Consider the following 27,283-nt stretch of genomic DNA (forward strand, 5'->3'; position numbering starts at 1 on the left):
CCATTTAGGTTCCCAAAGAGAAGCTACTGCACACTGTGAGGAAAGCCCTGACCCCGTTATGCTCGCTGTGGCCCCTCTAGGGAGAGGGTCCTTGACACTACGGTTAGATTTAACGTTTCCACATGCTGCTGAGAGAGGGGCTTTGAACCAGAAGTCTGCTTAACAAAAATAAACAAGGAGGGCTTCCCTGGTGGCGCAGCGGTTGAGAGTCCGCCTGCCGATGCGGGGGACGCGGGTTCGTGCCCCGGTCCGGGAGGATCCCACATGCCGCGGAGCGGCTGGGCCCATGAGCCATGGCCGCTGAGCCTGCGCGTCCGGAGCCTGTGCTCCGCAATGGGAGAGGCCACAACAGTGAGAGTCCCGCGTACCACAAAAAATAAATAAATAAAAAATAAATAAAATAAACGAGGAGATCAGTGATTATAAGGAGGTCACCAGATGCCTCCCAAACCCAAGTGCTGTAGCAGAGAACATACAAAGTTAGTTCAAAATGGCTTTAGACATTATCTTCCTAACTGCAATGTATAACAATCACTCACCAATGAAGAATTAATTAGTTATAAGTGATGAAACACCCACAATATGGGAGATTACTAGGTGAAGAATTTAGTATAAAGAGGATTAAAGGAGGTTAAAACAATAGCATTATTTAGTCATCAAACCACAGGACAGTATTAAGTACAGTCAGCCCTCTATATCCGCAGGGTCCTCATCCGCAGACTCAACCAACCTCAGATTGAAAATACGCACCCCCCCAAAAAAAAAAATCCCAACAGTTCCAAAAAGCAAAACTTGAATTTGCAGCACTTTGGCAAATACTTACACAGCGTTTACATTGTATTTACAACTATGTACATGGCATTTACTTTGTACTTATTACTATTTACGGAGCATTTACATTGTATTAGGCATTATAAGTCATCTAAAGATGATTTAAAGTATACAGGAAGATGCGCCTAGGTTTTATGTAAATACTACCCCATTTTACATAAGGAACTTGAGCATCCATGGATTTTGATACCCAAGGGGGGATCCTGGAACCAATCTCCTGCAGCTATGGAGGATGGACTATAAAGGGATTTGGAAACATTCAGATTCATTAAGAAAACTAATATTTTGGTGGCAATACAGCAAAAGAGGGAAAATATATTTTATGTCTAAACACTCATGATTCTGCTTATGACAAGCGTCAGAAACCTGATATTGTGATCAGTAAAACATCTAGGAACTTTGTCCCCAGGTTAACAAAGCACAGCGGAATGGACGTCTATAATTTATTTTCTCTCCTGTGTCACAACATAATAAAGGGACAGATAAATAACTCAGTTCTCAAGCTTTAAACAGCTTCTTAAAGATTTTAAGCAACTATTAATGGGCTTATTCTTTTTCTTCTGTGTATCAGAGGAATTTGTTTGGAAGATTAAGAAATCACCTTAGGAAAAACAGAAAAGAGGACTCACTAATCATCTTCCATTTAGCCTTCTATATGAGTAAATAGGGAAATCATTTATAATCATATCCATTATAAAGAATTCAAATTACTCTACTCTGTTTTATTACCTACCAACAGGAAGCATACTTCCTCACTATGAAGTTCAGTTAGCGTGTTAATCGTATGATCATCTCCTTCGGTAATAGCCAAAGGGTTTCTCATATCAAAGCAGTCAGGTCAGGAATCGACACCAAAGGAGACAGCAAGAGGTGAGATGCAGGAACAGGGCACACTCCCCAGCCACGCGACAAGGAGGTACCGCTGCAGAACCAGGGATGCTTAGCCCGCCTGGAGGTGTCCTGGAAAGCAACGGCACCAGGTGTTTTACAGCTCCTTGGATGCCAACAGCATCCATCCAGCAGACACCAACTCCCTGGGCCTAGAGGGACTGGGCATGACTTAACATTTCCACGTACTGAAGAAGCAAAAAATGACTGGGAGAAAGAAGACTCTTGTGTCCAAGGTGAGGAAATGATACCCGGTGGGGAAACTTCTCCTCATTACTACAATTATCCTTCACTGGCCTGAAGTGTCAGCAGCCTCTCACAGTGACAAAGGGAAAAGAGGAATTAAAATATTTTTAAAAACTGTAGCTTAGAGAAAAATCACAGTAGAAGCCAAAGGAAAAGAGATCAGGGCTCTTCTTCTCAGTCTTTGGGTGCAACTGCTCTCCTGTGAAGAACCAGCATACGTATAAGCGTCAAGGGGCTGGCAAAAGAAGCTCACAGAGGTGATGAAATATTCTATCTCTGGATTGTAACAGGATGAGATGGTGCGTACATTTTCAGAACTCTTCAAGCCATACACTCAAAAGGATTGCACTTGTAAGATGTAAATTATACCTCAATAAAAGTGATTTTAAAAAGAACTCTCAGGACTTTCCTGGTGGTGCAGTGGTTAAGAATCCGCCTGCCAATGCAGGGGACATGGGTTAGAGCCCTGGTCCGGGAAGATCCCACACGCCATGGAGCAACTAAGCCTGTGCGCCACAACTTCTAAGCCTGCGCTCTAGAGGCCGCGAGCCACAACTACTGAGCCCGCATGCCACAACTACTGAAGCCCATGCACCTAGCGCCTGTGTCCTGCAACAAAGAGAAGACACCACAATGAGAAGCCCGCGCACCGCATCCAAGAGTAGCTCCCAGTCGTTGCAACTAAAGAAAGCCCGCACGCAGCAACGAAGACCCAGTGCAGCCATAATTAAATAAATAAACTGATAAAATTTTTTTTAAATAAAATAAAATAAAAAGAACTCGCAAGGGTCCACGATTCTGCTTGTCCAGGGCAGGGCAGGAGAACCACAGAGATGGCCTGAAATTCTGAGCCAGGACACAGGGATTTCCTTCCAGCCTTAGACTCAGGCCACATGGCTATTGGAGGTGCTCTCCCTGGAGAGGTAGCGACCATGGAACAGCACAGAGAGCACCGGAAAAGAGACGGAAGCAGACGAAAGAAGAGTGAAGACAGGAAAGACAAGAACCATGCTGACCCTTGGGTTTGGTCTGTTGTAGAGAGAGCGTCCAGGGGACACATCCCTTCTCAGACCTGGGGCCACAGAAGCACTGTGAAAGGTCATTAACTGCCCATCAAGGCAGGAAGTCTCAAAATGAACAACAATGCCCACGCTTAGGGTCTGCACAAGTGCAAATCAGTGAGCAAGAACTGTCACATATACAGACTGCAGAAATGCCAGCAGCCACTTCTTCCAAGAAGGTGAACATCAGTTGATAGTTACATGCTTCATAAGGTCATTATATCTCCTAATAAACGGAAATATAAATGGATGGGTTTTAAATTCTCTGCAAGTAGTATTTATTTTGCCAAAATATAGCATCGTGGGTTCAGGAACGTTTCAAATAGAGATGACATGTATAATTCATAGAGAGAGCAAAATCCCACTTAACTACCTTGGGGGCTGGGGGGTCACAAAGGGTCGAGAGTGAGATCACACCAGACTCCGAGAAGGTTATGAAAACAATTATGAGCTAATGAGCAGACGCTGGGAGGGCGAGAGAGGATAGCGGCAAATTGCAGGCTGGCTAACTCTATCCTCACTCATGACAAATAAGAGACCAAAGTTGTCATTTTTTAAAATATTAAATTATTGGGTAGGAAAGTCCAAATTCAAACACAGAATAAATAAAACCAATTTGTAATAGCCTAGCATTGAAGACAGGTTGGTAGACACAGACTCAGTGTGAACTGTGATACAGAATCTACTCAGGGCTCCTTCCAGCAAGGATATGCATGTTCAACTCTGTGAGATGCATGAGCCAGCAGGCCTAGAAAACCCAGAGGACCGCGACCACCCAACCCCCAGCACGCCAGATGATGCGATTTTCCACATCCAGTGGAATGGAACTGCAGGGAAGGAAACCTCAGGATGGTTAGACATTAACTAGCCCTTACAATACAAAAGCAAATATCAATCAAACCCTGGACTGGAGGGCAGTGGGGGTAAGAGTGGGAAGCAGGGGGCACAGAGATTAGTAAAAAGTCAGAAGTAAGAAGGATAACTTTTCAAAAAAACGAAATGCTATTACTTTCAAGTTTTCAAAGGAAATTAACAACCCAGGTCAGCATGATATCGGCAAGAACTCAGAATTTCAGAGCTGGAGGGGGACCTGGAATTCATCACTTCTCAGCTCCTTGGTAGAAATCTGGTGGAAGGAAGGGCTGAGGAGTACTGATGCATAATGCAGTACCTAAAAAGATTCTACTCTCTGAGGAGGTAGAAGCACGCCATCAATGACTTAATCCTGCTCACAGTATGGATTCATCTGGCAAAGCTTCATTTTCCTAGCTGGAAGACGTGAATGGCAGCCCAGCCACTACATTAATTATCCCAAATTATGCATAAGTGGGGTGTGAATGAGACTGTGCTCCACTGAATTTAACATAGGGTCAAAAAGAAAAAAAAATGAGTTGGTAAAAGATTTTAAATATCACACAACTGGCATACCAATTTGGGGAGTTACGATTTGTTTAAAATATAAAGATGAAGCACTTCTAAAGGACTGACTACTGCATTACACACTCAACCGGCTTCTTTTAAACATTCCATCTCTGTACACACTTAAAAGAAATGTTTTCCCAATGCAAGCCAATGATGGCATTTTGACCTTTGCAGACTGTGCAAAGTTTTCTTTGATGTTCATTGTTTATTTTAAACAGGAGTTTATTTTAAAGAGGTGACCGTTTCTAGAGAGAGGATCGCAGTGCGTAAATGCAGGGGCAACCTCAGAACACAGTCTAAACCATTTCCTTTATTTTACTGATGGGAACAAGAAAACTCAGTGGAGTAAAAAGTTCCATTTTGAAGGAACCAGAGCTGCTGAGGTAACTGGGATTGAGAGGCTCAGATTCCAGAGAGGAAAATACAAGAAATGCACCCAGTATCACCAGTCAATACACCCAATGTACAAAACTGGTGATGGGAATGTTCTTTATTTTGATGGAGGTGTGAGTTACATGATGCAATCATTTCTCAAAACAGAGTATAAGCTGGACATATCACATTTGTGCATTTCAATATATATGAATTATACCTCAATTTAAAATTCAGTTTTTTGATATAGGTATTGTAAACAAAACCAAAAAAAAAAGAATCAGTAGATTAAATATCCCAAATAAAAGACAAAGGTTTCAGACTGAGGAAAAACAATACCAGTAGCTGTCCTTCAATATAAGAACAAAGAAAGGTTGAAAACAAAAGGGTAAAGGAGCTATTTTATGTACACGCTCACACACAGAAAGTGGATGCAGTTGTAATACTTGAGAAATAATCTAAATCTTCCTGCCCCAATAACACAGCTTCTGCCCGCTTTCTGGGTGAGCTAGTGCCTCCCAGCCCCTAATGCAGTGTTCTTTCAGCCCCACAGAGGAAAAGGCTTGCTGGCGTGGAAGCTGCTGGCACACTAGGTGACCGAAAAGCCCACAGGGCAGCCGGAAAAGCTGCAAGGGTTTCAGACGTGAAGGAGAGCCATGAAGCACAGAAGGCGGGGCCCGGGGCCACCTTCACGTCAGATGACGACTCAGGACACGTCACATCCTCTAGAAAATATGACTGACACACTTGCAAAATGGTCATGATTTTCTATAAATACATTCCACATACGCAAGACATCACCTCTCCAACTGAGCGAAGCTTGAGGTGGAGAGACAGGGGCCACTCTCCCATACCCCCAGCGGCTTCCCTGGATGGAAGGTCACCATCCCTGGGAGAGCTCCCAATGGCAGCCACAAAACTCTGAGAGGGGACTTGCAAGATTCCAGGAAAACTTTTTTTCCACTAAAAACATGTTTTACTTAAAAATACAAATGAAAAAAGGTATCCCATGACACAAATAAAAGAACTAACAAAGAATTCTCTAATGTAATTTTCATACTGAGAGACTCCTGGGGGGAAAGTCCATTTTTACTCCCTTGGGAGATCCTGTCCTTTTCTAAAAACATAATTTTAGATCAAAAACCAAACCTATATGCCAATTTTCAGGGGGTCAGTTCAGAATCTCAGAGATTACTACTACCTGATGAACGGAACAGGACTGCATTCCTCTTCTCAGCTCTGAGGCCCTGAGGTCGGACCAAGGCTGCCTGCCTCCCTGTTCCTGATGCATCTGGCCACTCCAGCCCCTGAGATGCAGTCTTCTCACAAAACCAACCCATTCCCGCCATCTCCACTCTCTCCTTCTTTTCCTTCTCCGTCCCATCCCCAACCTTCTGCCCCTTCCCTGGAATGTTTGCTTATCTCTACTCCCACCAACCCTTAAAGCTCAGAGCCAGCCCTATCTGCTCCCACCATGCCTTATCTGGTGATCTCAGGCCACCTCCACTTTCTCTGGGTCCTTGTTTGGCCTGCAGTCTCCCATCTGGATGCCCAATGATGCAATAATGCACCACCTCATCTGTTACCTATTTTCCAGACCAAATACCTGCTTTCCTCTCCTGCAGACAGAAGGCTGCACCTTCCTCTGTGTATTCCTCATGTCCCTGGGCCAGGACGAGTCCACAGCTGGCACCAAATGAGCATTTAAGAAGCTATAAAGCCAAGTAATCCCATCCACACCACCTCTGCATACGTGTTAAAAGTGCATATATATTAAACTACTGAATCTGACAGTAACATCATGAAGATCGCAACATCTAAAGCAGACCTGGAGACGCGCTTAAGGTTGTTTCCTCGGTAAGAATTTAATAAACATCAGGCAAACACCACACAGATGTTTAAGTTACCGCAACATTTTTTCCCCCAAGAATAATCCACCTGGCCACTCCCACAGAGGCACCAGGTCCCTCCTCACTGTGGACACACACAGGCTACTGGCACCTACCCTCCTCCATGCGTGGAAGCCTGCAAAACGCGGCGAAACTCCAGGCAAGGTGGGGAGGAAGATGTCGGAGTCACTGAAGAAGTCCCGTGCCCACAGAGAAACAAGCAGGCGCGATCCCAACATGGACATGGCCCCCGGGAAGAACGAAGGAAGGGGCGGGCCCTGGAGGAAGGCTGCTCAGGGGCAGTGGGCGGCGCTGCGTGGCTGTGGGCAGGGCCGAGGCCCGCCGGGATAGGCCAGCGCAGGTGGAACAGGCACAAGAGGCAGGCCCGTCCCTCGCAGCAAGAAGAGAACCAGGAGGAATGGAAAGGACGTCAGAGGCCTCAGGTGCATTACGGAGAACCAGGGCTGCCCCAGGGCCACAGAAGCACACCTGCAGACCCTCCCCAGACCATCAGCACTGACGCTGCCTGAGGCCTTGAACTCCAAGGTTCCCACTGAGGTTTACACTGAGCCCCCTGCTTTCTGGTTCTTTGCTTTTCCTTAATTATGACTGCTAATCTTTTTCTTTTCTTTTTTTTTTTTTTTTTTTTTTTTTTTTTTTTTTGCGGCACGCGGGCCTCTCGCTGTTGCGGTCTCTCCCGTTCCGGAGCACAGGCTCCAGACACGCAGGCTCAGCGGCCATGGTTCACGGGCCCAGCCGCTCCGCGGCATGTGGGATCTTCCCGGACCGGGGCATGAACCCGTGTCCCCTGCATCGGCAGGCTGACTCCCAACCACTGCGCCACCAGGGGAAGCCCTTCCGGGCGCGCAGGCTCAGCGGCCATGGCTCACGGGCCCAGCCGCTCCGCGGCATGTGGGATCTTCCCGGACCGGGGCACGAACCCACGGCCCCTACATCACCACCAGGGAAGCCCTCTGACTGCTGATCATTTTGACTGCGCTTTTTTCTGTCATGTACTGTCAAGTAGTTCTGAATTTATCAGCATTTCATTGGATCCTGATTTGGTCCAAGCAGCAAGTCTCTCTGTGTCAACAGGAAGGTATCTATTCTGTAGAAAGAAGTTCATACATGCTTTGCGGGAAAACAAAGCAGGGGACAGCGCTGGCCAAGTATTTATCACCGGCTTATTGGAAATCACATGTATAATCCATACAGAAACAGAAAGAATTCAGACACAACCATGACCAAAGGGCCGACAGTGAGTAATCTCTCAGTGGTAGATTTAGGTGTGTTATTTTATGGTACTTTACTCTTTTTTGTTACCTGTCTTTGAGAAGCAATCAAAACAAAGAAATGAAAATTTCATTTAAAAATAGTCCTATAGCTTCTGTTAGCTCAAGATTCTGCCCTAGGCAAAGTTTAAATAATGACGCACAAAGAACACTCAGCTCCCACCCCAGCTTGCTGCCACACAGAGCTGCCCACTGCCCCAGGGGTACCTCTGGCTGCAGAGGAAATTGTAGGAAGCTGGGAAACTAGAAGGGGTAAGTGCCTGACACCCACATCCGAAACACACCCAGAGGGCAAATTACAGTAAATAAATCATATAACCTGGAGCCCTCCAACGTACTGCTGAACCAGTGGTTTATCTTCAGGTCCAGAAAAAATAAGGCAGGGGAAAGGAGAAGGGGCCAACTGGTAGACCATGCAAATCAGCAAGGTGATCGCCAAAGGTAATGGATCCACGAAGCTGCTCCCCTTACGGATGCATTGATGGGAACCCATCAGCAGAGTCATGACCTACCAGGAACTAACAAGATGATCAGCCTGACAAATGGCAGCAGGAATAGTATTTTTTTTTCCATCTTAAAATGAATCGTTTAAAAGAAAAACAAAGGACAGACTTGGCGGTCACCTAATTTCTCAGTCATATCACCTTTGTACTTAATCTTGAGTGGTGACCATATAAAATGTGTAATGTCACAACGTGCATTTCCTGAGATTTTCTATGAAAATCTCATTTTCAAAAAGTAATTACACTTTAGTTATGTTTATTTAACCAGACAGTGAGGGCTGCTGTTCTTCCCTAATCATTAAACTAGGGAGAAGACAATTTACGTTTCAAAAACAATATTAGTAACTCTAAGAATCAATCGCTGTATCTAAAGATTACACAGGCGAGAATAAAACCTGCTTTATTTTAACAACATATGCCTTTTATAGCCTTCTTTCCTTTGCCTCTCCCCTACTTCAATGTACCATATTGAATGCATAGGATTTCCCAAGGGGAAAATAATTCTACTTGAACTAGAAAAGTGTCACATCCACAGTTCATGGAGAATAACGCTGCTCAGATTCTCATCAAAACTCTTCAGCCTAGCACAGGATTCCCAGGTTTACAGTGTAAGGTATAAGCTTAATGTCTGATTCGGGATATCACGAGGAAAGCAACGGCTGACCCTCCCTCACAGAACCATTCTGTCCCCTCATAAAGTCCCGGAAAAACTCAGGTATGACTTTTTCACTCCCCAATTCCCTGATTTCCCATGGCAACTACGTGAGCACTTTTAAAATTCAACATAAAGTCCAAGATTGCGTCCATACGTACACAAAAATAATTTATTCCATCATAAAGTTCTGAAAAATAGCTTTCATGAAATTTTGTAATTATTTGATATAAGTATAATGGAGCTGATGATTTTTTAAGCTCAAGTATGAAATTTTTTTTTTCACACTTGCTAATGCTCTAGCACTAGCCAACTCGTTTCTCAATGAAATTCTTCCTGGGCATATTTAAGGGTATATTCTCCTCTCGGGCCTCAGCTTGGGCTACTTGGTATGCCAGCCGGAACACCAAGCCTAAATGAAGGCTTTAACTACCCTTTCCACCAGCCCAGCAGACAGTCCGGAAAATAGCTACAGAAGCCATTTCACAAGGTCACTAATTTGCATTGGCTTCAGCTACACTCACAAATATCATGTCAGCCCCCCTACTGGCCGCCTTAAACCCTCTCTCTCTACTCTCTGCAGCAGGAAGCCCCCATTGCTGTTTTCAACTTCCTTGTCTTTTCCTTTCAGGGATGGTCCCTTCCTTTACAGGAGGAAGGTTAACAAGGGCTCTTTCTGTGGATGGTTTTGGCCTTGAAAAGCTAGACAGTCATTCTGGGTCCTCTAGGATTACAAATAGTAAGAAAACTACAAGCCTCTGACTAGTGGTGGCCATTCTTCCCTCAAGCAGAGAGAAGAAGTACTGAGCCGAGAGCAAGGATCTCTTTCAACCCCTGGGCACAGTCATGACTGACACCTTGGCCTCCCCAGTGACAAGAATCAGTTACTTTTCTTCTTTCGGAAGTGAATGTGCATTGGGTTTATGCATTTAGATTACTGGAGCTTTGCAGAGAGCCCAGAAGTCGAGGAGTGTCGGTCCTCTGATGCTGTTCTCCTTCAGTATGGGGTGGAATATTCTGGGTCTTCTGCCCTCTTCATGTCACTTTTGTCAACAGTGACACAGTAACTTGCTAGGACTTTGACTTGGGACAGCATTGCACCTATAGATCAAGTTGGAAAGATCTGACATCTTAACAGTAGTGAGTATTCTTACCCATACACTGGAATATCTTGCCATTTATTTAGCTCTTGTTTGAGGTTTACATCATTTGCAATCAAAAGAAGCCTCAATCCACAGAAACTCACAATACAAAAAGAACCTACAGGCACATGCGCTTATAAGGAGCATTCCACAAGCAAAGTGCACATGACCTTTGCAGACCCTGTGCCTTCAGCTCACCTGGGAGACCATGCTTTAGATGGGTCAGACTGCTTTAGACTCTGTTTTAAACCCCCTCATCTTTCCTAGAACAAAATCTTGGAAGGCGCTCCAAGGGGCAGCTGCAATTTGAAGATTGCAGAGAAGAGCCAGTGGATGTGGGTTCTAAATGTCTGCATCGATGACTCTGCTATTAAACTCACTGACTTTACATGACCGTGTTTCCTGCCCCTCCCTTCTGCATGCTTTCTCATTATTACTTTGAACGGGGTGCCATGGCAGCGCTGGGAGGATCACAGGAAGGTGCACTGAAAGGTTCTGAGGAGTGAGAGAGCTGCACAAATAGAAGGCCTTAGGATTATCTCAGGCTCCCTAATCCACCTGGACAAAAGCAGCAGATAAGCTCTCTCCAAACCATATAGGAGTCTGGGTTGGGTACTTTCCTCCACTGTATTATGTAATGTAACCAAGCATCCAATAGCAACAAGCACTGTGTCTGTGTAGACACCTCCAGCCACCCAGCCAGCAGCACCACCGAGTAGACACCAGACAAGGGGTGGAAACTGGACACTGTCTAAAGGGAGCCGGAAAATGAGAGCCCAGTCCTAAACGATGGTCATGTAGTTAGAAATGTCAGGTAGATACCCAAAATGCACGTAAATAAGGACGTTTTCAGCACACTACGGCTGCACATGAACATGTTTCCCGTGATGGAGTGAAGCAGAGTTACTAGCACAGCAGTTCTCAGAAAGATAACTTTTAAGCAGGGTCTCAGGAGAAGCCCACCCTCAATATCCAAATATTCTAGAATCATCAGCCGCTTCTTTATTTTTTTTAATAATTTAATTAATTTATTTATTTTTGGCTGCACTGGGTATTCGTTGCTGCGTGCAGGCTTTCTCTAGTTACGGCGAGCAGGGGCTACTCTTCGTTGCGGTACGCAGGCTTCTCATTGCGGTGGCTTCTCCTGTTGCTGAGCACAGCCTCTAGGCGTGCGGGCTCAGTAGTTGTGGCACACGGGCTCAGTAGTTGTAGCGCGCGGGCTCTAGAGCGCAGGCTCAGTAGTTGTGGCACACGGGCTTAGTTGCTCTGCCGCACGTGGGATCTTCCCGGACCAGGGACTGAACCCATGTCCTCTGCATTGGCAGGCGGATTCTTAATCACTGCGCCAGCAGGGAAGTCCCTTCACCCGCTTCTTAAGATGTCTCTCCATCATGCAGTGGCTTAAGCCAACGATTTGGGAGGTGATGAAACCACCCTGCCTCTTCCTCATCTCCCACATGGGAGCCACCACCGCAGTCCGTAAATTATACCAGCAAGTCTCTTCCTCCTCCTCAAAACTCATCACCAATACTGGACCCCAACGTCTCAACCAGGGGCAATTCTGCCCCCACCTCAATCCCAGGAGACACTGAGCAACATCTGGACACATTAGGTTGTCACGCTAGGGAATGCATCTAGCGTGTAGAGGCCAGGGATTCTGCTAAACATCTGTAGTGCACAAGACAGCCCCACAACCAAGAAGGATGGGCCCCAAATGTCAGTAGTACTAAAGGAAAGAAGCCTGCTCTAGCCCCAACCCCATGGTCTCTTACCTGGACTTCATGACAGCCTCTCACCCCACCGCATCCTCTCTTAACTGCTCCAGCCCATTGTGCAGACAGCAGCCAGATGACCCTCTGAGAAGCCACGTCTGATGTGACCATGCCCGTTCCAGTGGCGCCCACGGATCCTGAGCAGGACCACAGGGCTCTGCCCCAAGCGCCCCTCCGCCTCTCCATCCTCTCCCCCCAGCCCTCACTGGCTCACTGCCCACCCCATCCAGCCACAACCACTGATCTTATGGCCAGTCCTTGAAAGCAGCAAATACCCTCCTGTCTACTGGCCTCTACCTGGAACTTGCCCCACCTCATGCTTTCTTCACCCAACTCCTCCTTGAAACCTTCCTTGAACCCCCCAACTCTTTCCCATCCCCTGATATCCCTGGTCATCCTATCCCTTACTTTCCTCAAAAGGACCTTTTACAATCTAAAATTAGAGATTTATGTCTATGGTTTGCTTAAAATCGTACAACTATACATGTGTGGGTATGGTGATTTGATTAATACCTGTCTCGCTGACTTAAATGTAATCACCATGAGAACAGAGCCCACATCTGTATTATATGTGTGTGACCAGCACCTGGCACGGTGCCTGGCTCACAGAATGAACATATTAGTAAACGAATTTTTAAAACAAATGAGCCAATAAATGAACAATGAGGGGCTAGGCATAAAGCCATCCATGAGACCTACTGTGATGGAGGAAGGAGAAAAGGGCTGGGGGGCACCTTGCCTGGTGGAAGAGGTGGGCAGAAGGCTTGGATAAGGAAGGGGAGCTGGGGGAGAGACCCCTGAAGGCCAAGGTCAGGGGCCAGGAAAAGGCAATCCCTCCAGGTGCCTGAGAGGAGTGCTTTTCTACTAGAGAGCATCACTGCAGGGGGCAGGACAGGCAAGGTGGCTAGGAAAGGCCTGACATCCTGCGATCCCAAATTCAAGCCTTGTCCTCCAACACAAACAGGCACATGAGTGTAAAGAACACGGAGAAGGGCTTCCCTGGTGGCGCAGTGGTTGAGTCCGCCTGCCGATGCGGGGGACGCGGGTTCGTGCCCCGGTCCGGGAAGATCCCACATGCCGCGGAGCGGCTGGGCCCGTGAGCCGTGGCCGCTGGGCCTGCGCGTCTGGAGCCTGTGCTCCGCAGCGGGAGAGGCCGCAACAGTGAGAGGCCCGCGTACTGCAAAAAAAAAAAAAAAGAACATGGAGGAAACCCACCACAAAATTAAAGGAACGATCAATGCCACCAACTACTTCTCAATGAAATCATTCACTGCAGGCTTCAAATGCTAAAAGCAAAAATCCTAGTACTCAACAATGGAAAAATTAATGATGAAACATCATTTGATTAAGCAAACGAGCGCACATCAATGCAGGTACATGCTCTGAACTAGCACAGAGCCGTTACCACTACACCTACTCATTCACGTGGAAAGACACTCATGATATAAGGATAAAAAGGGAGTAAAGCGAACCTTATCTAGGTTGTAACTATAAAAATTCTCACACACGTGCACCATAACTTGGGTAGAAAACCAACACAAACGCTTGGCTTGCTGAAGGAGAGTGGAGAAGAAAAATGATTTTGCTTTCTGCTAAGGCTGCCTTTCTGCTGCTGTTGCAAAGTCCTGTCCACTACAAATGGGGGCAGCGAGGTGGTCAGGAAACAAGTGTCTCCATCCAGACAGCTCCAGACAAAGTCTGCCCACATGGGTGGTATCTCAAGTGTCCTGGGGCTACAGCTGAGAAGACTGTGCAACTCCCCTGCAAGGAACTCTGGCCAGAAGAGAGATTCCAGAAATCCAACACTGGGCGAATGCTCTCCACAATATACACTGGGGGAAAGCTGGAAGCCCCAGTGTTGGGTGAGTTCTAATTGGAAGCATTTTGAGCCAAAGGTTTACCAAGCAAATGACCTAGAATGTTTTCTTCAACTTTTTTTTTTTTTTGCGGTACACGGGCCTCTCACTCTTGTGGCCTCTCCCGTTGCGGAGCACAGGCTCCGGAAGCACAGGCTCAGCGGCCATGGCTCACGGGCCCAGCCGCTCCGCGGCATGTGGGATCTTCCCGGACCGGGGCACGAACCCGCGTTCCCTGTATCGGCAGGCAGACTCTCAACCACTGCGCCACCAGGGTAGCCCTACTTCTTCTTTTTTGATGCGAGTCATGACTTCACTTGCAAGTGTCTTATCAGCTACGCATAAGGAAAACTTGTGAAATCAGAACAGTCCAGAACATTGGGCAGCGGAGCGCTGGCGGCGCAGGTGAAGCCAGCCCCGAGGGGAACACCTGCACCTGCCTGGACTCTACCCTCCGGGGCAGCCAGAACACTCACTGCACAGGTGAGATCCAACCACACCCACCTCAAAGTGTGACCAGGGACCAACATCAGCTGCACTCACTAGGTGATGACTGGAAATGAAAACCCTCGGCCCCCTCCCTGGAATTACCGAGGGGGAATCTGCATTTTCACAAGACCCCCAGGTGATTCGTATTAGGTGAGGTCAGAAGGGTAGGGTCCTCATAATGTGATTAGTGCCCTTATAAGGGTCACAAGAGAGCTTGCTTCATGTCTCTGTTATCCACCACGTAAGGATGAAAAGAAGTCAGCTGTGGGCAAGGCAGAGGAAGGCTCTCACCCGAACACTGCCCTGACGGCACCCTCATCTTGGACTTCCAGGTCCCAGAAACGTGAGGAATAAATTTCTGTTGTTTATAAGCCACCCAGTGTACGATATTCTGTGACAGCAGCCCAAACTAAGACAAGCACCCAGAAGGAAGAAATTTCTGTTTCCAGCTGCCATGTTTGTGGTATTTAGTTGCAGCAGTCCCAGGAGACTGGCGTCACTTCCAAGCACGGCTCGGTCCCCTCGGCCCCTGGAGTCTGGGACCACCCTCTCCTCCCTGTTAGTAGGAGAACTCTCCAGAAGGCCTGGCCCGTTGCTGATCCTCAGTCCAATGTGGCCGTTCCCTTCATGGCTGTCTTCTCCTGAGATGCCAGCCTTCAGCTGCTGAGAATCCTGGTTCAGAAAGTCTTCCCCCCAAATGGACAAGTGACCTGGAAAGTCACCATCCAAGCCATCTCGGACAAACGATGACAGACTTTGCAAGCAAAGCCCTGACTCGCATCTGCGGCATCCTGGATCCATCAACACAATCAACAACCACCAGCCCCCAGCCTCAAAAAAAAGTGAGGAAAATATTTTATTGTTTGCTCTGAGTGTACCTTCCTGGCTCTGATGCTACCCATGTCTTTAAAATACATACAAGTCTATGATGGTTCCCACGTCTCGCTGGCCTGCTTCCTCGGGGCCCAGAATCATCTGGGCTGAAGGAACTGGACTCAGCAGAGCTCTTGTCTCCTTACTTGATTCACCCACTGATCCTGTACCAAGAGACGCCAAGGTTACGTAAGCAGGTGACTTCTGAGGATCAAAGAGCTCCCTAGGCGTCCAGCACTGTGGTCAAGTCGCTCAGTCCCACAAAGAATAGGATGAAGTGGAATCACAGACAGGACCAGGGTTCTAGTGAAAACCAAGGCCAGGCTATCACGTGGAACACAACAGCCCAAATGGGAGGTGCACAGATTCCTCAGGCAGGGAGCAAGTCCTGATAGCTCTGCTCACAACTTCCACAGACCTTCAGCGCATTTGGAAATCTGTATGCACCCAGCTAACCGGACAGAACCAGGTCTTTGCCATAGAGAAAGGGTTGGCCAGGGAGTTTACTGAAGCACTGTTTACGGAAAGGAAAACTGCAAACAATCTTGGTGCCCAAACATAGAAAACTGGTTAAATAAGCTACGATACAACCATGAAGTGATACAACCTTAAAAAAGGTGTTCTTCAAGAGTACTGAAGGATGTAGGGAAATAAAATGTATGTGGAAAAAAGGAAAGTTGTATAAGCAGGTATGTATAAACACACATACATACATATGCAAATATCTGTACGTATATATCATACATACGATCTCATGCATCATCATAGCCTAAGGAGGAAAAGCCTACGATTATAAAGACAAAAATGCTAACACTGTAATTTATGGGGGGGGGGCGCGCAGAGATGACAAGTGAGACTTATTTTTCTGAAGTGACTTTTTGGCATTTTCCACTTTTCTAAAAGGATCACATATTACATTTAAACTAAGGGCCAGGACACAATAAATCCCTGCTTTGTCTAAGGGAGCTGATAAGACTTCACATCCTTATGGGAATCTTGAACGCAGCACATGAAGTGGAGAACACTGGGACCCAGGATGAAGGGGTCAAGTGGTAGCTGCTATTACTAGAGCCAAGGCCCCGGGCAGGTCAGCAGTCACCTGTGCAACCTGATTTTCTCATCTGCAAGGAAATCATAGTATTTCCGATCCTTATTTTGTCATCATCCCTAAAACATTCAGAATTTTTCCAGAGGACAAAAATATTTGAAACTTACAAATTTGTGAGAAGCAGTGAGGACCCTGGCAGCTAGCTGAGAAACAGACAAAAAGCAGCCAAAGCTTCTGATAAGGAAGAATTTTAGATAATATAGAAGAGAAGTAAGTATAGTTCAAGTCCAGGTATTATTTTTTGTTGTTGTTGTTTTTTAACATCTTAATTGGAGTATAATTGCTTTACCATGGTGTGTTAGTTTCTGCTTTATAACAAAGTGAATCAGCTATACATATACATATGTCCCCATATCCCCTCCCTCTTGCGTCTCCCTCCCTCCCACCCTCCCTATCCCACCCCTCTAGGTGGTCACAAAGCACCGAGCTGATCTCCCTGTGCTATGCAGCTGCTTCCCACTAGCTATCTATTTTACATTTAAGGAAATGAAAACCATGCTTCTTGGAGGGCAAAACTCACCCAACAACTGCATTTACTGTGATTACCATATAGCTTATTTCCAACACAGTTCTTCCCGGGGAAGGCCAGACAGAAGTGGCACCACCAGGGGTCAGAAAGGCAAGCAACAGGGAAGCTGGCACCCAAGGGGCAGCCCCCTGGAAGGAAGGCAAAGCCTCAGGCATCTGTGTGCCCATCTCAGCTCAGGAGCCTCAAATTCGATTAATCTTCACCCCAGTCCAATCCGCATTCTGGTAGAGGAATTCACTGAGCACAGGGACCTGTGTCTTTACAATGCAAGACACACAGAACACTAACAATATTTCATACTAAACCGAACAAGAGGGTGGAAGAAATAGAAAGAACGGTAAAGAGCAGTGTTTTTCAAATGTGGGTTGAGATACGTTCGCTGTTCAGGAAATAAATTTAGTGCCTGTCAACCAGCAATTTTTTTTTTAGTGAAATACATTAGTTCAGAATAGACTAAAGGATACCAGAATAGAACAGAAAATGCCAGAGTACATCCCATGGAATAAAGGGTTAGAACTTTTTCATGGAAGACTTTTCAGCTTCACACACACACACACACACACACACACACACACCCAACAATGCATTTTTTATTGTGGATCAGGGTCAATGTTTCCCTCAACAGAAAGTTCTAGAAATTTCTAGGGAGGCTATGCCTAGTTCACAGGGTAGTCTTTTCCAGGATCATCCCACAGAGTTGTAAGATTTGCGGAACAGAGTGAAAATGTCAATGCCTGTGTTAATTCTGATGGCAAAACCCCACGTGCCCCAAATCTAGCACTGCAATCCACGAGTGGTGAAGAAACAGAAGCCTCTGTGGCCAGTGCAGGGGGCCCATCACCGAGACCCATCCTCCAAGAAGCCTCAGGACCAGCCCCATGGAACCGCCTTTACCTCCTCTAGACACAGCCAATTTCTGCTGGCATAGCGTCAAAGTTTTTTAATTGCTTTATGACAAAAAACACAGGACATATCCACTCCGATGAAAAGCTCCACAGGGAACGAAGCTGATGTCTTTACAGCCCCAAAGCATCTGATCCAGAGCTGCTGTCCGTCGATGTGGACAACCACTTTAGGCCCTGTTTCTGAGCCATCGGATCGCTGGTGCCCAGTGACCCTCTCTGGGGGGAACTGAATGGAAGGATGTGGCTCTGGATCTGGGCAACGTGGGCTTAAATTATCCCTCTGCCTGGTCGCATGGCCTTGGGCAAGTTCATTAACAGCTCTAAGTGTCTTCACCTACAATCAACGATCGTACCTATGGAACGGGAGTACTGTAAGGGTCACAGAAGATGATGAATATAAAGCACTCAGAACGGCAAGTGATCGATGAATGTCAGCCTATCAGCCTTTGGCATTAACCCTCCGGGTGGCTTCCGAGCGTCCAGAGGGGCACTCTACTCACGTCTGTAAGAATCAAAGGCTATAGGAGAGTTGGCTGGATTGACTGTGAAGATTCTGAATGGCAGAACCTGGAATCTAACCCATTTCTCCAAGGCAGCTGGAGAACGTCACAGCTTCCTGAGAAAAACAAGTCTACTGCCAGATGTGAGTTTTAGGGAAATGCTGAAATACAGTCAGGGAACAAGAAGGGCAGGTACAGCACTGAGGGTGTAGCGAGTAAAGAGAGGTTCTGCCATAATTTCATCAAGAGTAACTGAGTACCAGATACACAGTGGCTCGTGACAGGCACGGCCAAGGTGAGCAAAGGAAGAGAAGGCAATGGAAGAGCAAGATCGCGTCTGGCCTGGAGATGCTGCAGGTGAAGTGCCATTGGGTCATGCGTGAGGGAGAGGCAGACGGTGACCACACAGGGTAGAGCAGAGAACAGGACCAGATGGCGCTGGCCACAGGTACAAGGACCTGCTCATGGTGGGGCAGGAGACGGAGAAGTGTGATGGCCAAGAAGGTTCCCCGAAGCACCTGCTGAATGCTTAGGATGTCTGGGGGTGGCTGTAGGCATGTGAAAGGGGCAATCTGATGTGCAGACAGAAGATTCCAGACTGAGAGGAAAGGGTGAGGGATCGATCCATCAGGACCCCAAAGGAAGGGGCAGGTAGGGGAGAACTCAACACAGGTGGAGGGTTAGTTTCAGGTAGTAGAATGGACTCGTCTTCTTCGGAAGGAAGTGAGAAAGGAAAGGTGATGTTGGACAGGTATTAGAGGATCTTTTCAGTACAGCAGACAAACCAGCATCATTTGCTAAAGGTGGAAGGGGGTGGGTAATGAGTCTCAAGCTTGAGAAGCTGCCAGAAATACTGTTAAGATAAATGGAACAAGAAATCTTTTTTTCTTTAACTTTTATAAAAAATAAAATGGGATGGCTGCTGTGGAAAATGACATGGTAATTCCTCAAAAAATTACATATACAGCCCAGCAATTCCACATCTGGTATAGACCCAAAAGAAGGGAAAGCAGGGCTTGAACAGCTCGTTACTTGTAAACTTACTTTCACACCAGCAGCATTCACAAAGGCCAAAAGGTGTAAAGAACCCAAGTGTCCATCAAACGGTGCACGAGTAACAATATCTGTTAGATACATGCAATGGGATGCAATTCTGTCTCAGCAAGGAAGGAAATGCTGACACCTGCTACAACATGGATGCACCGTGAGGACATTATGCTAAGTAAAAGAAGCCAGTCACGGGCTTCCCTGGTGGCGCAGGGGTTGAGAGTCCGCCTGCCGATGCAGGGAACACTGGTTCATGCCCCGGTCCGGGAAGATCCCACATGCCGCGGAGCGGCTGGGCCCGTGAGCCATGGCCGCTGAGCCTGCGCGTCCGGAGCCTGTGCTCTGCAATGGGAGAGGCCACAAGAGTGAGAGGCCCGCGTACCGCAAAAAAAAAAAAAAGAAGGCAGTCACAAAAGGACATGTACGGTATGATTCCACTTACACGAGGAACTTGGAATACTCAAGTTCATAGAGACAGACAGCAGCACGGTGGCTCTCAGGGGCTGGGAGGAGGGGAGGACGGGGCAGCTACGGTGTAACAGGTACCGAGTTTTTGTCTGGGGTGATGAAAAGGGTTCCAGAGACGGATGGTGGTGATGGTTTCACACCCACGTGAATGTCTTTCATGTCCCAGAACTATACTCTTGAAAGTGGTTAAAGTGGTAATTTTTCATGTTCTTTACCGTATAAAGAATTTTTTTAAGGACCTGTCAGCAGCTCTGAGGTTGGGGGTCATTAACTGAGGGGTCGTAAAGCAGCACAATGGTGAGTGTGTCTCTAGAACCGCATGGGGGCCCCAGAGCAGGATCTAGAAGTGGAGGAGACCTGAGGCCACCTAGCAGAGCATCGCCCACATATTCACCGTGGTTCCCTCTCCCATGTAACAAAAACATACCCAAGTACGCTCCTGCTTAAGTTAAATGACGCTGCTAAAAACTCCAAGTCCAGTGGAAGGCAGCGCTGTTGAAAACTCTAATTGGATGCCGTGTTTATCCTGCAGTTAATTATTATCAGAAACTCCTCTCGCCTCTCCCTTCGTTGAGGCATAAAATGCTGACTTGGATCCGCAAGGTGGGTGTAAGTGGTTCTTACAAGTCTGAGAAGGGTGACGGCGGGGTGCTCAGAACGGCCACTCCCACCCCACAAGTCTATCAGGTCACGCTGAACATCACCAAGAACGCATGGAGCGCGCTGACCCCCTGCTCACGAATCACGTCTTCTCCAAGATCAAAACAGCCAACAAGGGCCACCCTTGGGAAACAACATTTAACCCCTAAGAAATGCCAGTCTTTTTCATATTTCCTCTACGTAAGGTGACCCACAATCGTATTTCCACTTCCACAGAGCAGAACGTAAAGAGTTAAAACAACACAAAAACAGGATCCCGTGATGGGAATTCTTAAATTTCAGAAGTCGAGGAAGCACCTATTGTGCAAGAACGAAATACAAGGGCTTCCCTGGTGGCGCAGTGGTTGAGAGTCCGCCTGCCGATGCAGGGCACACTAACGAAATACAAAATCAGCAGCAAGGAGGCAACATTGCAAATAAAACCCAGTCATCTGTGCTGCAGATGTAAGGTCTGCACCGATGCACAAACGTCACTGAACTCACCCGTGTCTCATAATAAAACCCCCACTGAAGGAAGGACTTTCAAGCTTGCAGCTACTAAACGCCTTGACATCCAGGGAGGTGGGCAGACACAAGTCAAGCCCAATCAAATTTAATAATCTAACAGTATATTTAGAAACCAAAAAGGACTTCTGGGCTCAAAACTTCCTGTCATTTGTATCTCTTCTTAGACTCCCTGTGTCTGTTTTCCAGAAATGCCAGAGGATTTCGTAGTAGATGTACCCCACACACTGTTAATTTTAACCTCAAAACAATAAGGCGGCTTTAGGCAGTAAGTTGCCAAAATAATTAAGCCAAAACTTGAAAATACACGCCACACAGCTTTCTCTGTGGATCACCAGCTCCACGTGAAGAAGTGATACTGAGGACGGCACGGCTCTGCCAGACAGCAGCTTCACCTCCGAGATGAAAGGGCCATCTTGACTGTTCACGTTTAGTGACACTGCTCCCCTGGTCTCAACAACCGTGACGCACATCTGAGCACACGTACATCTCTGTCCCAGACTTAAAATCTGGGAAATCACTTTCCCACAATATTTTTAATAGCCATAAAGATGTTTCCTGGGAAATGCTACAGTAAAAGAACATTCAAAGAGGAAAGTAAGAACAGAGGCTGCTACAAGGAGCAGCAGGGTGAAAGCTGCAAGTTAATCATTTGGAAGATTCTTGTCCTTTGAAGGAATTAGCACGGGCAGCGCACACAACTCGCACGGCTTCTTCTGCAGTAAGTCAGCCACACTGAAACTGCCAGACAGGGATGCTGGCAAGTGTGCGGGTCCTGGGCCGCTCCCTGGGTCCTCCCCACGCCCCACCTCCTGGCACCTCCACGCCGGCGTGCCCTGAAGACCACACAGACCCCACCTGAGACGCAGGCATCTTTTCTCCCAAAGGACCACAGGGCAAGAACAGATAATAAGGTGGTGAGAACAGCAGGACCACGGGAAGGCTGGATCCCTCGCTCGCTCTTCCAGACTCGCTGGAGGGACCAAGATATACCACTATCCGCACAGCTCAGCCTGAGGTCTGACGGATGCCTGGGGCACCTACAGCCTCAGCCTCCCACACCTGCTCAGATACTGAGATGCCCTGACAAGTGACGTGAACACATCATTCTCATCCACTTCCCCATCCTTCCATAATGGAAACTGAGAACCTCTCCTTGCAGAGAAGCAAAGACCAAGGACAGCATTTAAGAGGCCCTCCAGAGGAAGCAAAAAGAATCCCATTACAGGGACCACGACCATGGTCACTGCAAAGCCGCTCCTGAACCTTCCGCTCAAGTCCAGGCTTCGAAGGACATGCAGACCCTGCTTTTCCCGGCCTGCAGGGAGTCCCGCCTCTAAGAGCGGGGCCCTGAGTGTGGTCGACGCTGCCCCGAGGACCTACCTTCACCCGGACGGTCTGGTCTGACACGCCGCTCATCATGTCGCTGATGGACCGGAACAGCTGCACCAAGGACTCCACGAAATCGGCCTCTCCTTTGTTTTCGTACAGCCTGCAAAGGAACACACAGATCTGTGGGCCTGCCACACGGCACATCACCACTTTCTGCTCCTGCATCTACAGACATTAAAGTTGCTGGGAGGGAACATCCTGGATATCCATGGAACATGGGAGCTGACTTGGATTATAATCTGGACCCTCAGCTGGGGAGACACACCTTCACGCTGAGGAAGCTGCTTTTATTCATTCTATTTATTGCCTTTTGGCTTGTAACATAACACATTCTACAAATCTGAAAAACGCAGAAATGTATAAAAAGGGAGGCAAGGAGGGAGAGGGTAAGGAAGGGCGAGAGGAAGGGAGGATGGAGAAGTCCAGCTTTAATTCTACCCCGCAGAGATCACATCATTAATATTTCAGTGTATATCCTGCCAGTGTTTCTTAAACCCATAATGTCACATAATTGACGATCACAAAGATAACTAAGTTGAACATCTTAGAACCTTTTGAAAATGATACTATAACACTAAACTCAAAATTACTTGATTTCAGAGTAACGACACTATACAAATCCTTCCATCACAGAATTGGTGGTTCCGGGAAGACATTCAAAAAGTGGATCGTATTCAGTAACTGGATAATAAGGAAGTGGTACACTGGTTACACGTATGCAAATACGTGCTGCTAACTGTCAATAAGTTTCGTCTATAAGTTACTTACTAGCAGTTACTTCAAGCTGCTGTTACTAACAAGCACAACATTTGCATTTTAAAATGCAGCGCACGTGTTTTATTAATACAGACTAGTTTTCTGCCTAATTAGAAGTATACCATACCTGAAAACTTGTGTACGATGGAAAATTTTGTAAACTAGGTGATAATTAATTACCCTAGAAGTAACCTTAAATGAGTTCTATTGTAAAGCAACAAATTCTGTCTAAAATGGGACACTGCAACCTAGTGTATCTGTTTTGTGAAGGGTTTTCAAATAGGGGTTTGTATAAACAGTGTGTGAAACAATGACAATTATGAAATCATGAACTTCTGCTTGCAGGTGAAAAGGAGCAAAGGTTTGGCAGACTGGTGCAGATACTTGGGGAGGCTTCTAGCACGTACTCATCCATTCTCCCCCATTCCCCCCCCACCCCACTCCCAGTATATCTGCCAATTCCTAAGGCTCCATGGCGCAGGGGACTGAAAACCAAAATGAAAACATCTATAAAGCAGAGTGGAGTGTTTATCTGTCTCCAGAGATAAAGAATACAGTCTGGAAAATGTCAGGGAGAGGGGCTCCAGATAACACAGCAGACTCTCAGTTGAAAACCCTGGGCAACCAGAGGAAAACCATATAAGACTGAGGCTCACAAAGGCTACAAACAGCCTCTGTAGTGTAAAGGTTCAGTCTCACTCTCTCTGCCTAGAAAAGAAAAGGATGAATCATCTCTTGAAGAAGATCACATCATCTGGAGCTTTGACGGTTTTATATATTCACAGTCCTGTATTCAAACCAAGTTATTAAACACAGCAGAATACCAGACCACATGTGGACCAATCAAAAAAGGGACGACAGAAACAGACCCACAAGTGATCAAGATACTGCAGTTAGCAAGCAGTTGCAACCTGCATCAAGACTGTCAAAATAAATGTATTATATTGTAAAACAAAAAGAAAAAGATGGAAAAAGTAGAAAACTGGAAGTATGGAAAGAGAGAGATGAAGAAAACAGAAGGTAAGATAAAAAATTCTAGTAGAGAAATGAATGTATAAAACAAGATGAAAATTCTAAAACAAAAATATAATATCTAAAATTAAGAATTCAGGGACTGCCCTGGTGGCACAGTGGTTAAGAATCCACCTGCCAATGCAGGGGACACGGGTTTGATCCCTGGTCCAGGAAGATCCCACACGCCACGGGGCAACTAAGCCCATGTGCCACAACTAATAAAGCCCACACACCTAGAGCCCATGCTCTGCAACAAGAGAAGCCACCACAACGAGAACCCTGCACACTGCAACGAAGAGTAGCTCCCACTCGCTGCAATTAGAGAAAAGCCCACACACAGCAACAAAGACCCAACGAAGCCAAAAAAAAAAGTTTCTTTTAAATGATAAAATAAAATTAAGAATTCACTATATGGGTTAACTTGAGATTAGACAGAGTTAAAGACAGAATCAGTGAAATGGAAGACAATCAACAGGAAAATAAACAGAAGAGACAGAAAATATAGAAAAGTGTGCTAGAGATATGTAGGACACAATAAAGAGATCTAACATACATGTAATTGAAGTTACAGAAGAAAATGAGGGCTACAATGTGACAAATGCAACATTAGGATAGATAATGGCCATGAATTTGCCAAAACTAATAAAGAATCAATCCAAAATTCAAGAAGCAGGCTTCCCTGGTGGCGCAGTGGTTAAGAATCTGCCTGCCAATGCAGGGGACATGGGTTCAGTCCCTGGTCTGGGAAGATCCCACAGCCGGCGAAGCAACTAAGCCTGTGCGCCACAACTACTGAGCCTGCGCTCTAGAGCCCGAGAGCCACAACTACTGAGCCCACATGCTACAACTACTGAAGCCCGCACACCTAGAGCCCATGCTCCGCAACAAGAGAAGCCACCACAATGAGAAGCCCATGCACCACAACGAAGAACAGCCCCCGCTCGCCACAACTAGAGAAAGCCTGTGCGCAACAACAAAGACCCAAAGCAGCCCAAAATAATTAATTAATTAATTTTGAAAAATTCAAGAAGCTCTCAAAATCCAATGTAGGATAAATAAAAGGCTAACCATTCCTATGTAATCCATAGTAAAACTGCTAATAACCACAGAAAAAGAGAAAAATTGTAAACATAGGTAGAGAAAAAATTTTAAAGACACCTTTACCTTCAAAGATGTAACAGTAAGTCTGAAAGCTGACTTCTCACCAGAAATGATGGAAATCAAAAGAGAAAAGAAAAACATCTGGAAGAAGAGAGTAACTGCCAATCTGGAATTCTATATTAAAAGAAAACACCCTTCAAAAACAAAGATGAAGTCAACGATTCTCATACAAACAAAACCTGCAGCAGACTTATACCCAAAGAAATTCTACATGAAATTCTTTGCACCAAAGGAAAATTATCCTACAGAGAAACATAAAATTAAAAGAAAGATGGAGGGTTTCCCTGGTGGCACAGTGGTTGAGAGTCCGCCTGCCAATGCAGGGGACACGGGTTCGTGCCCTGGTCCGGGAAGATCCCACATGCCGCGGAGCGGCTGGGCCCGTGAGCCATGGCCGCTGAGCCTGCGTGTCCGGAGCCTGTGCTCCACAATGGGAGGGGCCACAACAGTGAGAAGCCCGCATACGGCAAAAAAAAAAAAAAAAAGAAAGAAAGAAAGATGGAAAAACAATAATAAATATAAAACATGCTGAATGAATACCTACTATAAAAATAATAATAGTAATGCCTTAAAACATATGTAGACTTGAAATGCATGACAATAATAACACAAAAAAGAGAGAAAATGGGATTAAAAAAAAGAAAATTTTGATTGATACAAAAGAAGGCCAAAAAAAGCAGGAAAGGAAACATAATACAGATGGGTAAAAGAGAAAATTGATAGAAGGACAGCAGATATAAACCTAATATATTACTTAATTGAATTGTTTATAAATGAACTAAATACTCAACTTTACAACTTACGATCAATGACTAATTATTCAAGAAGCTAACACCAGGTGACAGGCAAACACTCAACAAAGCAACAGAAAGACAGAAGAGGAACTGGGCAATAGTTATAGCTTTAGCGACTGGAGTCAGAAGGTCTGGTGCAGGATGCGACTGTTTTCTGGCTTTCCAGTTAACGTGATCCACCCACTCAGAAAACACAGACAAACAAAACCAGTGGAGAAGTGCCCCTGGCTGTCAGGAATCTTTTGGTGGGTTCCCCAGGAACCAAATATCTTTGGACCAGAGTTTTCAAACTACTGTTCTCATTTCAAAACAAAATGAGCTTTCTAAACAAAACAAAAAGCATGGATTTGCATAGTGAGAAAGAAAGTGGAGGAACAACCGTAAGTTTCAATACCTTCTTCTCCAAAGTTTCACCCCTTCCTTCTTTGGAAGGATTACTGTAAATTATCATGGCATTTTACAAAGCTACTACATTATGTGAAAACACAGTACACCAGTTTGAAAGAAGAAGAAAAATAAAAGACCTCAAACGTTTATTCCAACTGCAAAAAGAAAAACACAGTTGTCAATTCCAGCTCTGAGCACAACTGTTTTTCTCCCAAGGTAATAGATGTGCTGCAGGTAAGAAAATGAGAACCCGAGTGTGATTTCTTCCCCACCTCAAAAAAACCATGCATCAGAGCTGCTTACGAATCAAACATCCCAGACATCTGTGAAGGACATAGGATGGCTTTTTCCCTAAGCAGACTATACAAGATAGGAACAGTGTTTCATCTCAATGCCTTTGATAAGACAGATGAAGAACTACTAAAATGGGCCTTGGGCAGTCTGAGGACAAGACGCGACTAAGAGACTTTAGCCCTGTTGCCCATGACTTTAAGGTTATGATTTTTTTTCCTATCATAGATTCTTCTCAGCAATCTCAGACTAAAGATTTAAATTTAACAAGTACTGTATCTGGGGCTTCCCTGGTGGCGCAGTGGTTGAGAGTCCGCCTGCCGATGCAGGGGACACGGGTTCGTGCCCCAGTCCGGGAAGATCCCACATGCCGCAGAGCGACTGGGCCCGTGAGCCGTGGCCGCTGGGCCTGCGCGTCCAGAGCCTGTGCTCCGCAGCGGGAGAGACCGCGACATTGAGAGGCCCGCGTACGGAAAAAA

The 27,283-nt window shown here is 46.2% G+C and overlaps 1 protein-coding gene across 2 annotated transcripts in view; it reads right to left on the reverse strand.

The window, feature by feature from the left end:
• DOCK1 (dedicator of cytokinesis 1) overlaps positions 1-27,283 on the reverse strand; it is a 463,294-nt gene that overhangs the window by 374,125 nt on the left and 61,886 nt on the right. For both annotated transcript variants that reach the window (XM_024751569.1, XM_024751568.1), the window contains exon 20: positions 22,393-22,501. In XM_024751569.1, coding sequence (XP_024607337.1) covers positions 22,393-22,501 — 109 coding nt within the window. The remainder of the gene's footprint in view (positions 1-22,392; positions 22,502-27,283) is intronic.

Source organism: Neophocaena asiaeorientalis, unplaced genomic scaffold (assembly GCF_003031525.2).
Source record: "Neophocaena asiaeorientalis asiaeorientalis breed wild unplaced genomic scaffold, Neophocaena_asiaeorientalis_V1.1 scaffold108, whole genome shotgun sequence".
NCBI classification, from domain to species: domain Eukaryota; kingdom Metazoa; phylum Chordata; class Mammalia; order Artiodactyla; family Phocoenidae; genus Neophocaena; species Neophocaena asiaeorientalis.